Source organism: Camarhynchus parvulus, chromosome Z, assembly GCF_901933205.1.
Source record: "Camarhynchus parvulus chromosome Z, STF_HiC, whole genome shotgun sequence".
Lineage (NCBI taxonomy): Eukaryota > Metazoa > Chordata > Aves > Passeriformes > Thraupidae > Camarhynchus > Camarhynchus parvulus.
In genome coordinates, this window is record NC_044601.1 from 68,798,764 (window position 1) to 68,812,001 (window position 13,238).

The 13,238-nt window shown below is 46.8% G+C and overlaps 1 protein-coding gene across 4 annotated transcripts in view; it reads left to right on the top strand.

Annotated features, from left to right (window-relative positions):
* CTIF (cap binding complex dependent translation initiation factor) overlaps positions 1-13,238 on the top strand; it is a 147,112-nt gene that overhangs the window by 101,306 nt on the left and 32,568 nt on the right. For 3 of the 4 annotated variants that reach the window (XM_030968553.1, XM_030968550.1, XM_030968552.1), the window contains 2 exons: positions 1,169-1,604; positions 3,355-3,684. In XM_030968553.1, coding sequence (XP_030824413.1) covers positions 1,169-1,604; positions 3,355-3,684 — 766 coding nt within the window. The remainder of the gene's footprint in view (positions 1-1,168; positions 1,605-3,354; positions 3,685-13,238) is intronic. The other variant, XM_030968551.1, reaches the window with a different exon arrangement.

Here is a 13,238-nt window from a genome sequence, read left to right on the forward strand (position 1 = left end):
TGCAGCCTGTTTGGAAATCTGAGATGCCTGAGACTGCCAAAGCATTTCTTCCATTCAACTGTTGTTGTTTTGGGGATTTGCCATCTCGGCTACCGGTTACAGCCAGCACTCAGGGGCTTGCTCCTTCTTTATGAGATGTTGTAGTCTCTTGAGTAAACCCTTTGGGGGCAATTTCTCCTCTCTGTGGCTGTTGGGTTTCCGTGTTATCCATCTGGAGTTCTGTACACATAGGTCTCTCTGTGGAGGTTGTGGTCCTGGATGCCACGCTCTCCATGCTGCCAAAGCCAAGTTTGGTCCTCTTCTCATCCATGCGTGTGTCCTGTCCTGGTGTAGCAGTGCTGAAGGATGTGTATAAAATAAGGCCAAAGAAAACCATTTGTTGTGGGCAGGTTACCAGTTTACTTAGTATCTTGCTTCTTGGGGTTTTTTTTCCACTTAGAAATCCTTGATACACTTAAACTAGCTCACCGCAAACCCATGCAGCAGTGTGCCATGTTGGCAGGCAAGAGGAGAAAGTGATGCTACAGGCCAGGTGTATTAGGAGCTCTAAAGCCTTCAGAAAAAAATATCTCCTGGCATTTCCTGCCTACCTGACTTGCTGCGGCTGTTTTTCCTGGTTAGTGTGGAAGTAACACAGAAACCTGAGAGAGTTTAACACAAAAACCTGAGAGAATTTTTCCTGGGAACCAGAGTCATGTTGTCCAAGTTTGCAAAAACTTTCACCTGAAATATGTCTTGTCACTGAAAGAAATTTAGGGGCATGAATTGTTAGATGACAAGAAACTGCCTCCCCGTTTGTGGTCCCCTGCCAAGGGCCAAGCTGTTTGGTGGAACAGATGTGTTGGCCCAACACAGCCACGAAGGAATGAGTGAACTTCCTTTGACTTTCTTCTACATTTTTTTAAATACACTGTCATTCAGTTTGCCATTCAAAATAAAAATCAAACTAAACAACCAAACCCAAAAACCTATTTGGTTTCCAGCTAACAGGAGTTAAAATTTTTGTATTATATATAATTTTACTATATTTATTTTTATTATATATTATTTTATTACATTATTTTATTACATTATTTTATTATATATATATAATTTATTATTATTATTATTATTATATATTATTTTCTGTGGCCAGCTGAATTCTCAATTACTTTCTTTTACTTTCCAGGCGACAGCAGAGACTTCCCAGCGGGAACAAGTCTCAGCAGCACACGGATCATCAGCAGGGTGGCACCAAGCATAACAGGGACCACCAGAAACTCTACCAAGGAGGCCAGGCCCCTCACTCCTCGGGCAGGACGGGCCACCACGGCTACAGCCAGAACCGGAGATGGCACCACAACCAGAAGCACTCGCCCAACGACAAAGAAACGCACAGAAACGCCAAAGAGACTGAGAATCTGAAAATCGAGGACAGCCCCGCGTGCACGGCGCACGTCCCCGCGGAGGCGCCGCGAGGCCCCGAGGCCGTGGAGAAGCAGCCCCAGCAGACTGAGCCCGAGACCAAGCGGAAAGACAGCGCCCACGAGCGCCCTGGGGACAGGCCCAAGATCAACTTGCTTCAGTCTTCTAAAGACAGGCTGAGGAGGAGACTAAAAGAAAAGGTATTATTTCTTAGGTTGCTCTTTTTCTCGGGGTCTGGCCGATGGCGGTTCTCTGTACAAAGCGGGGGGGGTGAGCTCAAGGGACCTTTCCACCAATGCTCCCAGCTTATGTTAATCCCCCAATGTCAGCACTTCTCTTGAGGTCTCTTTGTGCTTCTTCAGGAGGCTTTTTATTGAAAGAATTGAGGCTCTGAGCTTGATTTCTTGGGTGAGGTTGCTACCAACTTCAGTTGGACTGGGATCTCTCCCATTTTCCATGGGGGAAGGCTGGTGCACGCATGAGCTCCCTCCTGGTCTGAAGGGCTCAGTCACTTTGCAAAAAAAATGTAAAAAAGGCAATTTGTCTCTGCAACTACAGAGCTAAATCCCAAACTTTGACTCCTGAGTGCTGAATAGTTGGACTCCGCTGCTTTAAAGCTGATATCCATTTATCTCTGCAATGAATTGAAATGCCCTTATCTCCCCCCTTCCTTCCAGCAACCCAACAATAACAAAAGTATTGCATGCAAGTGACGGAGGAGAAATCCTTTTTGGAAACAATATTCAGCCACAGATTTCTGAGGAATTTGGAGATGATATCTCCATTTGCCCCCTGTAAAACTCGGATTCTTTCTCTTGAGGTTCTTTTGTCAGACTGTAAAAAGCATCCATGGGGTTATCTCTAATGAGATTTCCAAAATACAGAGCAAAAATAACCTGAACATATACAATTCCATGGGAGTGCATGTTGGAAATGTATACCTTTGAATGCATGAGCATTTACTATTTCTGGATGTGGCATGAGGGGGAGTAAGAGATTTTGTTAGTTATTTTTATGTTCTTTAAAGCAATGGAAGTATAGTAGAGACTTTCAGAGTATTCATTTTAGTGCTCTTCTCAGACATGTAGAGTCTTGTAAGACTAAAATTCTCATCAGCACCCACTCTTGGGTGGGTGTTGTCAACATAACCAGTCTTCTGATGGGAGGTTTGAACAACTCCCATGGGGATTGGATTTGCTACAGGTTTGTATTATATAAGATTGAACTGGAGGGATAGAAGAGAAGACCAGAGCAAGCAGGATGCATGCCTAACACCGGGGAAAAAGAAGCAAACGCATAATAAAATGTTGAAAAGAATCAATAATTTCTGTGGTAATGATGGGAAGTGAAAAGTGTAACAGGCAAGAGATGGGAAAGTCGAGAGTCTTTTGAATGCTGGGATCACGTGACTTCTTTGAGTTCAATTTACATCATGAAGTGTATATATTAAAAATATATTTGTATTTAGATATATCTATTTATATGTATATATTTTTATTATATTACATATAATAAAATATTATATATTTTATTATATGTAATATATTTTTATGGGATTGTTGTCTGAAGATTTTGCAAACATCAGTGCACTTTCTAAAGAAGCAAAAAAATGTCCATTGTGGTGATGTCACAGACACCAGAAACTGGTCCAAGATGCCAAAGGCAGTCAGAGGTGATCAGACTTTGGCATCCTAGCTCAGGACCCTCCTCATCTTCTCCTTGAGCTGAGGGGTAGGACTTTGGGATTGAGTGGTGTGGGAAATGGAGAAGGGGGACATTTCTGGGGCAGGATGCATGCGCTTATGCTTTCCAATGCTGATGTTATACTACTGTGCCACTAAAAATTGCTTTGTCTTTTCTCTTTCTCTTTATGTCCTCCCAATCCCCTTACCCCTTTGCTGTTTGTGCAAGGACATGGGCTGATATATCTGTTTTTTCCTTGTGTAACAGACGCCTTGTCTTTCCCTTTTCACGGACCAGGACGAAGTAACGGTGGAAACCACCGACCCTGAAAAGAATAAAATGGACAAATTAATTGAAATTCTCAACAGCATGCGGAACAACAGCAGTGATGTTGACTCCAAGCTCACCACATTCATGGAGGAGGCCCAGAACTCCACCAACTCTGAGGAGATGCTGGGGGAGATAGTCAAGACCATCTACCAGAAAGCGGTGACGGACCGCAGCTTTGCTTCCACAGCAGCCAAGCTCTGTGACAAAATGGCCCTTTTCATGGTGGAGGGAACCAAATTCCGGAGTCTGCTCCTCAACATGCTGCAGGTAACGAAATAAAGTTAGTTGTTCAGGTGCCTGGAGCATCATCTCAATTGGTTTTACCATTTATTTGAAGCTGAGCTGTTACCAAATTCCTTTTGAACCCAATTCATGAGTTCAAATTGCACCTGTTGTTTTGTCAGTGCACATCTTCAATGGTTACCATAGATAATGTGACACTGGGGGCATTATCAAGGTGCTTTTCATTCTCAGTTCATGAACTCTACATGGAACTGTGGCATCTCACACCAGGGCCTGTCTGAGTAATGAGTCAGCTACTTGAGGCAGCATTGCCATGGCATAAAAAGAAATTAACTGGGAGGGTCTCTCAGTGTAGGCTGTTAGAGTGGAGGGTCCATCTCAGCACCAACAGCACCAAGACAAATCTCTGATGGTCTTGGACACCGGACTGGTACCTGAGCAGGCTTTGGGCTGCACTACCTGGCTTGATTCTGGTTTCTGATTACAAACAAAACTGAAATAATTGCATATTTTCTCATTATTCTGGGTGACTTGTTTATTGATATGTGGAGAACTGATTGGTTGTTCTGCTCCAAAACCATCAGTGACAGCATAGTTGCAGAGGGGAGGAAAAAAGCGGCAGCTCTGATCACTGGTCCATGAGGTTAATGGTTGGACTTGGTGGTCTTTCCAGCCTGGATGATTCTATAATAATGTTGGATGATAGAAAAAAAGGGCTATCCTCAAGTGCCCATGGTCTGCTGGGAGGAGTGTGTTTTACTGCAGTGCCACCATTAGATTGGGCAGTTGTTTTCTGGGAGGGTGTCACATGCACCTCCAATTTTCTGCCTCTGGAGACAGAGTTGAAACCATGAATTTCCATCCTTAAATTAAGGTGCATTTCCACATGGCTGTTCCCTCACACACCGTGTGTGGGACATGCAGAGCTCACTTTTCATTTCTCTGCTCTCCATACAAGTCTGTTGCTCACCAGCACTCCAGTTTTTGACTCATCTTCTTGTTCTTGTTGCTGCTCTTGTTGGAGATGCTCTCTTGGATGCTGTGGTTGGCTGCCTGTACCTTGAGTTGGCATTGGGACAACACAGCAAGCAGGGAAATAAGGACTAAAATAAAATAGTGAAAATCAATATCAGATAATTCTGCACATTGACTGGTTCAACTCTGTCATTGCTCTGCTTGCACATCAGACACAACTCTCCCATGTCCACTCCCCCCTGCAAAGCCCTTGGCCAGCATATACATCCCATTACCTGTACCAGGTGGTGATTTTTTCCAGATTAGTATTTCCAAAGGGAATATCAATCAGAATGAGGGAAATTGCAGACAGAATCAGTCCCAGAATTAGCAGGAGGGAACTCTAAACCTGCTGTGCATCCCATTCTTCCCATACAAGGTCGCTCTTGCGTCTTTCCCTGTTAGGCTCAGCAATCTAAGAAATCCAGAATAAAGCCCAGGAATGATGGCCTGAGAGCAGCAGGGTGTTAGCCCACAATTGATGCTGATGGCAGTGCTGAGTTGGGGAGGACTCTTCCATCTTGCTTTATTCCCTTGCCCCAGCAATTCCACCCATGCAAACAGACCCAGTGAACTGATTTATACTGCAGCATCCTGTGCAAGACTGAGTGGCTTCCCATTCAGTTCTTCACAGCATGAATGTAGGATAAATAATATATCTACTATCTCCAGAGAGACTCAAAGTGCTTCTCAGGAACGTGTTGCCAGTCCCAGTGTGATGGGAGCGTTGTGGAGAGCTGAAGTGCAAAGAGAGAGCAGGGTGTGCGGGTGACCGAGTTCATGTGCTGAGGCACAGAGAAATATGCAAAAGGGATTTGTTCAGCCCCAAACTGCACATCTTTTATAAGTGTCTTGATGGGCAAAAGGTGACAGATCACTACAGGTCGGAAAGCAAAGTGCTGTGTGAAATTGAATAATTTAACATTTCCTTTCTGATAGTAAAGGATTTTGACTTTCTCCAACCACTGTTTCATTTTCCAAATGAAACAATCAGATGCACTCAAACTGATTCATAAATACTTGGGTCAAGCCCTAAACCAGGAATATTTTGAGGTACTCAGGTCTGATAGCCCTGGCTGGAGACAGAGCCAGGTCTGAGACACAAAAGAGTCATTGTAACTGCCTTGGTGTGAAATAAGGAGGTTGATTATCAATATCAATATGGTATGTTGGAACTGATACGATGTATTTATTATCAGTATTAATAAGGCATATTGGATATAATGTCATGTTACAGAGTAATGTGATTATCCCGTTAGTGTATGATATATTAATACATTGATATCAGTTATTATATATCCATATGTATACATATATCTATATATATACACACACACAGATCTATATATATCCATATATATCCATATGTTGCAATCACATTTTTATATGACTGATGATAGGACATTACCCAGTACACTCTTGGCCCTTTGACCATCAGATACTTTCCATCAGCCATTTTTAGATAACTCACCGTTAATTAAAAAAGAAAAATAAACCTTTATTAAAACGCCTGCTGCAGAGCAGGATTTGTGTCTCTCTAGCACCTTTCAGACTAATCTGATCCCCGGGCGTAAGAAGCTCGGCTTGCTGGGCACCAGCAAGCTGGGGAATTACTGTGCCGGGGTGTGATAAATCGGGATCAGTGTGATCCCTGCCCGTGCTGCTGGCGCCTGGGGCTGCACCACTCGCCCCCCCATCTGCTCAGAGCAGATGCTCCTGTTTTGTAGGGGCTTGTTTGTCCCTTTCCCTCAGGACTGCGATGGCAACAGCTCACGCCCACCCGAGGAGCTCAGGAATTGGTGCATGAACCCATTGAGGTGCCCTGCCAGCATGGTCATGCCTATAGACAGCATCCCTATACCTGTAGACAGTGTCCCTGTACCCTGCTGGACCTTAAAACATGGTGGGTTTTTTCTCCTGCAAAACAGGCAGTAAACTGTCTGTTTAACATGGCTCCTCTTCTGTTTTCAGGTGTTGACAAGGTGCTCATGCTCAAGGGTTGCACATGTTCGCAGCTTATCTCAGGGTACTTGTTTTGATCCCAAAAGAGATGCCAGTGCTGCAGCATGAGAGTGTTGTCACATCATCCCCCTCCCTGCCAGCAGCTCTTCTGAAGAGCTTCCCTACAGCCAGCATGGTCCACTTCATCCCCTAAGGGGATCCGTCAGGAAAACTCTGGTTTGAATTTATCCTTCACTCCATGTTTTGGTCCAGAATCTTGGCTAAGTCTTGAGTTTGGGTGCTGCCAACCTCTCAGGAGAAGAGATGTGGAAAGGGGAGCCATGGGATGGACAGGTGATAGAGCTGCCATGTGGGAGCTTGGCACTGGGGGGATCATTTGGCATCTGAGTTGTCCAGCCCTGGCACAGGCTGCCCAGTGGTGGATCAGCATTCCTGCAGGGATTTAAAAGCTCTGTGGGTGTGGCACCTGGGGACATGGGTCAGTGGTGGTCTGGGCACTGCTGAGGAGTGGGTGGACTTGATGATCTTAGAAGGCTTTTCCAACCTAAACAAATCTGTGGTTCTGTGATTTGGGTTTGGTTTTCTCCTCATTGAGCTGGGTTTAGTCTTTTGGTAGCAAGAGCGATTTTGAGCTATGTGAGCCCTTGGGATGGACCTGGGTGAGCTGGGCCAGGGATCTTGGCTGTCTGGGGACATGAAAGAACATCTTAGTGGACACACACACAAGTTCTTCATGCCTCTAGAAATACCTTCTTAATTAATACATTGAAAGTATTTCTCCTTTGAGAGGCTTTTGCTTGTCATAGTTTCACTCACTGGCATGCCCAGGCTTTTTTTTTTTTCCTTTCTTTCCAGTAGGGGGGTGTTAAGCAATGTGCCACAAACCCTTCACATGTAACATAAGTTGGAGTACTCCTCTGCTGGAACAACCGTGCTCTTTATAGCAGAGCTGTGTCTGCATCTGAGCTATGCAGAGCCAAGTGTATTATTAGAGTGAACATCACTGGGGCTGTAATTGTACACTGCTCCCCTTGGCAACCACAGCCAACAGCACATCAAACAGAAGGCTGATACCTTCTTTTAATAATAATTTTAAAAAAACCACCAAAATCACAAAATGAACATCCCGACACAGAGCAGCACAGCCTGCTGGCCTGCTGCCAGAGGAGTTCCATCCCTGCACATGGAACTGCCTTGGTGCCAGAGGAGAAGGGCTGGTTCTGCTGGATGCCCTCTGGCTTACCCTGCTGTGTGCCCTGTTGGATACCCTGTGGCATATCCTAATGTATATCCCATTTCACACCCTAATGCATACCCTAAGGCACTCTGCATTTGATACGTCATAGGATACGCTGTGGCATACCCTAATGCATCCCAAAATTTATACCCTAATGCATACTCAGTGGTGTACCCTGGTGCATATCCTGTTGGATGCCCTGTGGCATTCCCTGGTGAATATCTTGTGGTACAGCCTAATGCACTTCCCATGGCATATCCTGTGGTACATCCTAAACACACCCTAATACTTACTCTAATGAACTTCCCATGGCATATCCTATGGTACATACCCTAATGCACACCCTCCTACATACCCTAATGCATTTCCCATGGCATATCCTATGGTATATCCTAATGCATACCCTATTACATACCCTAATGCACTTCCCGTGGTGTTTCCTATGGTACATCCTAAGGCACACCCTATTACATACCATAATGCATTCCCTATGGCATACCCTAGTGCCTACCCTATAGGATATGCTAAAGCATTCCCTGTGGTATATCCTAATGCATTCGTTAATATACATCCTGTTGCACACCCAAATGCCTACCTTATGATTTACCTTACTGTATATCCTGTTGGATACCTTGTGGCATACCCTAATGAATATTCTGTGGTATATCCTAACGCATTCTCTATGACGTACCCTAATGAATACCCCATTTCCAGCCCTAATGCTCCCCTGTTGCACACCCAAATGGGGGTTTTGCCTTACTGCCTACCCTATTGCACACCCCCTGTTGCATATCCTGATACATTCCTAATGTTGCACACCCACGCAGGGTTTCTTCATCATCTTACTGCAACCCCTTGATGGCCCAGAAATGGCCCTTCCTTGGTTCAGTGCTGTGCTTGGGTCTGGATGTAGAAATTTCACAGAAACACAGAACATCCTGAGCCAGAAGGGACCCACAAGGATCACGGAGTCCAAGCCCTGACCTTGCACAGGCACCTCAGTGACCCCTGAGAATGTTGTCCAAACATTCCTGGAGCTCTGGCAGCCTCAGGGTCATGTCCATTCCCTGGGGAGCCTGGTCAGTGCCCCACCACCCTGTGGAGGAAGAACCTTTTCCCAATATCCAACCTAACCCTCCCTGGCACAGCTCCAGCCATTTCCATGGGTCCTGCCCTGGTCACACAGAGCAAAGATCAGTGTCTGACCCTACTCTGCACATTACAAGGAAACTGTAACTGCAGTGAGTCTCCCCTCAGTCTCTTCTCCAGGCTGAACAAACCAAGTGCCCTCAGCCCCTCCTTGGATGGCTTCCCCTCTAGACCCTTGAGATGAATAGTGGGGGTTTTGGCAGAGATTTCACTTCAGTCTCAGTGGCCTTGGTTGGGTTTGAGATGATTGGTGTGACCATTTATAGAGGGGCTCAACCAGGAAGGTGGCCAAAAATCCATTTATGTTGCCCCAGGTGGGGGATGGAAGAGGAGAATTTGGGTTGAAGCATTTCTTGGGATGTAGGCATCGTGGCATGAGGTGCTGGAGAACTGACTGATTTCCTCTAGCAAATGTGGATGCAGTGTAAAGTGTTTGCCAAGCAGAGCATGAGGATTTGGGAGGAATGAGCTGAAGTTCTTTCTGTCCTGTGGCCTTTTTAGTCTGAGCAAACAACCTCCCAGTCATAGCAGCCCTTTCAGCCCTGTAGGGCTCCAAGACACTGGGTGGATACTGTGGGAACTGGGGCATGGAAGTTGGTTGGATTCAATGATCTTAGAAGTCTTTCCCAACTCTAATGGTTCTGTGATGTTTTGTGTTATTCTAAGTATTACATTAATGGTGAATGCTGAAAGGCAGATTCTTTTTTTTCCCTTCTCAGCATGGTTATTGGTGAGGAACAGTTTGTGGTTTGGCAGAAGTGGAGGCAGGAAGATCCAAGTGTGGCTGGAGAGTATCTGACCTGTACACCATGTCCAGCACTGACTGCAAAACCCCATCAGTCCTCTTTCTATGGCTGTTTTTAATATAATTTAATTACAGATGGTCCAATCTGTGCACATAAAACAGTGGTACCACTTGTCTCTCAAAGGGCATTGCCCAGCAGACATCAGAGTGTTGCTTCACTGAGAGGTGAAGGAAAAAGGTCCCAGTGGCCCTGGAGCAGATCCTAAAGCCATACAAGTTGTGCTCATGTGCCACAGCAGTGAGCTCAGCTCCACAGAGCAGCACTACATCCATCTCCAAGATCTGTGCCTGAGCCAACCTTGCAGCCTTTGGTTTCTCCTCCACAGGAGTCTGATGCGCTCTTCCCCCCAGCGAGGTGGAGATTCAGTGGGGAAAGCCTCCTTGTCTCGAGCTGCTCTCCATGGCTGTCTGTGCAGACCAGGAACATCTTGGTGGTGAACCTCAGAGTGGATGCCAGCTCCTCAGGAGCCCAGCACAAGCACAGAAGTAGCAAATGATGCTGCCCTTGTGTAGACACCTTCATTTAGGAGTTTGCAGAAACTTGTAGAGCTTGGAGACCTTTCTTCCCTTACATTTCTGATATTGATAAACATCAATCTGTCCTGCTTTTGTAAACCACTGTGGGACTCCCCCAGCAAAACCTTTGTGTAGCTTTGAAGAGATTTATTTTCTATACGCCCAGGCGATTCAAAGGCAGTTCTAAATTCATGCACACTCATATATCTATGCAGTGCTTGAAGGGGCACGGGGAATGCAGCCCCGTGGGTGGCTCCAAGGAGCATCCCCAGCTGCTGCATCCTCCTGCTCTCAAGCTCAGAGAAAAATAGTGGAAAGGAGGCACATTCCCTATTTTATGCCCATGCCTCAGAAGACATTCTCCAATTTTTTACAGTGTATTTACTATTTTATTTTTATTCTTTATTATCGTGCCATTTTTATCACTTGATTCTTGTATTCAATTACTTCTTATTTTGCTCATATATTAAAATATATGCTTATTGCATAAATATTAATTATGCATGTTTATATATGTATCTGCTAATGGCATATATTAGCATTACATAACTTGCAATGTTAGTAACTTTTTTTTTTATTATTGTTGCTATGGTTTGTTTTGTTTTGTTTTTTTCCCTTTTTTAGTAGTCATCCGGGGCCAAACACATCCCGTGCAAGTGTCGGCAGCAGGCAGGAGAGGGAGCCCGGGTTGCGGGCTGGCAGTCAGCCTGTGCTGGCAGGTGAAGGGCAGGGCTGGGCATCAATTCGGGCCGGCCCTGCCTTTACCCCGAGCCCAGCCAAGCCTGCCCGCAGTAACCGAGCTGGGCTTGGCCACGGGAGGCTCCGGGAGCCGCTGGCACACGGGTCCCGTGCGGGGCTGGGAGTTACTGGAGAGCCCTGGATTAAATGTCCGGCTGCGTGCTTCCAACTTGCCGCTTCTCCCAAGGGGAACGGTGGCTGCAGGAAGCACCCGGCTCCTCTGCAGGTTTTCCATGGCAAAGGGAATGAGGTGGGGGCCAGGGAGTGCTGGACAGCACCTCCCTGCAGGGTGGTTGTGAGTTGAGGGAGGGGTTAATGGAGCCTGAGGCACCAGGTTTTAACAGAGTGCAAAAAAAGAGGCACGTTTGCGCTGATAGGAAGGAGAGGTTTGGGACAGGAGCTGTGCCACACAAGCACTACAAGCTGGGGATAGTTGAGCCAGACCCTAAATTAAACAAGCAGTGGGTCTGCATTGCACATCAGCCCTCAGTCTGAGCACGGGGGTGGGTTTTGGGGATTGTATTGAGTTGCAGCTGGAGGTGGCCACAGGGCCACTGACACAGCAGTGAGTGTCACAGGGAATGACAAGGGGATTGTCCCCACTGCTGTGCAGGTCTCTGGGGTCTGCAGTCTGCCCAATGCAGCCATGCTCATGGCTCTGCACAGGAAAGGTGCTTCATTGAGACTAGCAGTGCATCATGCAATTGAGAGTTTGGTGGGAAGCAGGACTAATTTTCAAAAAAAAAATCCCTTCCAGTTTAAAGATTGGCATATTTGATTTTAATTCAATGTGCTGGTAAGGTTTTATACTTTATACTTTGCAATGCTCAGATGTGTTGTGCAAAAATAGCCATTGCCTTTAGTCCATAAATTTATGTGTGGCTTCTCCTGGCTTCTTTTACCTTGGAGGGGACAAGATTTCAAAGCCACGGTGGGGACCAGCCCATGATCCAGCACATGATGGGACCCCAGGGATGGTACTTGGTGTCTCATTGTCTCTCCAGGCACTGGGTGCCCTGGGCATCCCCAGTGATGGTGGGACCCAGCAGAGGCTCCATCCTCTGGCTTGTGCGTGTTGGTGGTGAAGAGTGCCAAGAGCACCCCTGGCCAAACTGCTGCTGCCTGCTAAAAGCACAGCTGAGTTCAGAGTTCACAGCTGGGGTGGTGGGACCCGTGCACAGCCTGTGCATGGGCTCAAGTGCAGAGCAGAGGCTGTTCTGGGCTCTAGGTGGAGACTGCAGACTGCTCAGCCTGCCTGCAGCCCTGGGACAGAGCCAGGCAGCAGCCTCCTGCAGGGGTGGGCTCCTGGCTGCCCCCAGCCATCGCTGGTGGGTGAGGATGCTGGGGGTCCTGGTGGAAAAAGCAGAATAAAAAAAAATAACTCAAAATCCATGTATCCGTTGATGATAGGTGCGGAAAGGAAGGGGGGCACTTCAGTGTTGAGACCTCTCCAGATCGGGCTGAGCTGGCATCAGCTCCTACTCTCTTGTTTACTCCCAAAAGGCTCAAACCCACGGGATGTGGGAGTATGTTCCTGTCAGCCCAGGGGCTCAGCTGGCCCAAGGCACCCTCCTCACAGACCATCTGCTCCTGCCTGCTCCAGCCCAAATCCAGCTCAAGCTGCTGCAGCCACCCCAAGGTGGGGATTTTGGGATGCTGCAGGGTTGGAGGATCCCTCCTCACCATACCCACAGACACCCTGCTCTGCCCAGCCCTGCTCTTAGCTGATTCCTTTCACCTCACCTGGGATCAGGAGTTTTGGAGGCTCATTGTGCCCTTGTGATGCATCACCCTACCTGGCACTCATCCCACAAACCCCACACCCCCCATTTTGTCAGGGAATGAAGGATCCTGCTGAAACAGGAGCACCATGGAGAAACAGGTGCCAGGGACATCACCTCCTGTGCCAGGGCCAGGGCAGGTGGATGTACCAGCAGCAGCCCAAAGATGGGATTTAGTTAGAAGCATGTTGGAGAGGGAAGCACCTCTTTTTGTCCCTGGAGAAGGGGGAACATGAGGTAACGTGCTGTGCCCATCCCTGGCTTTACTTGGACACAGGCCCATGGCATACAGAGGATGCTCTTGTGCTCACCAGCAGGAAAGCTCTTGTTTTAAGATTTTCTAGCTGAGTCACAAGTTTCTGTACCAGATTCAGTT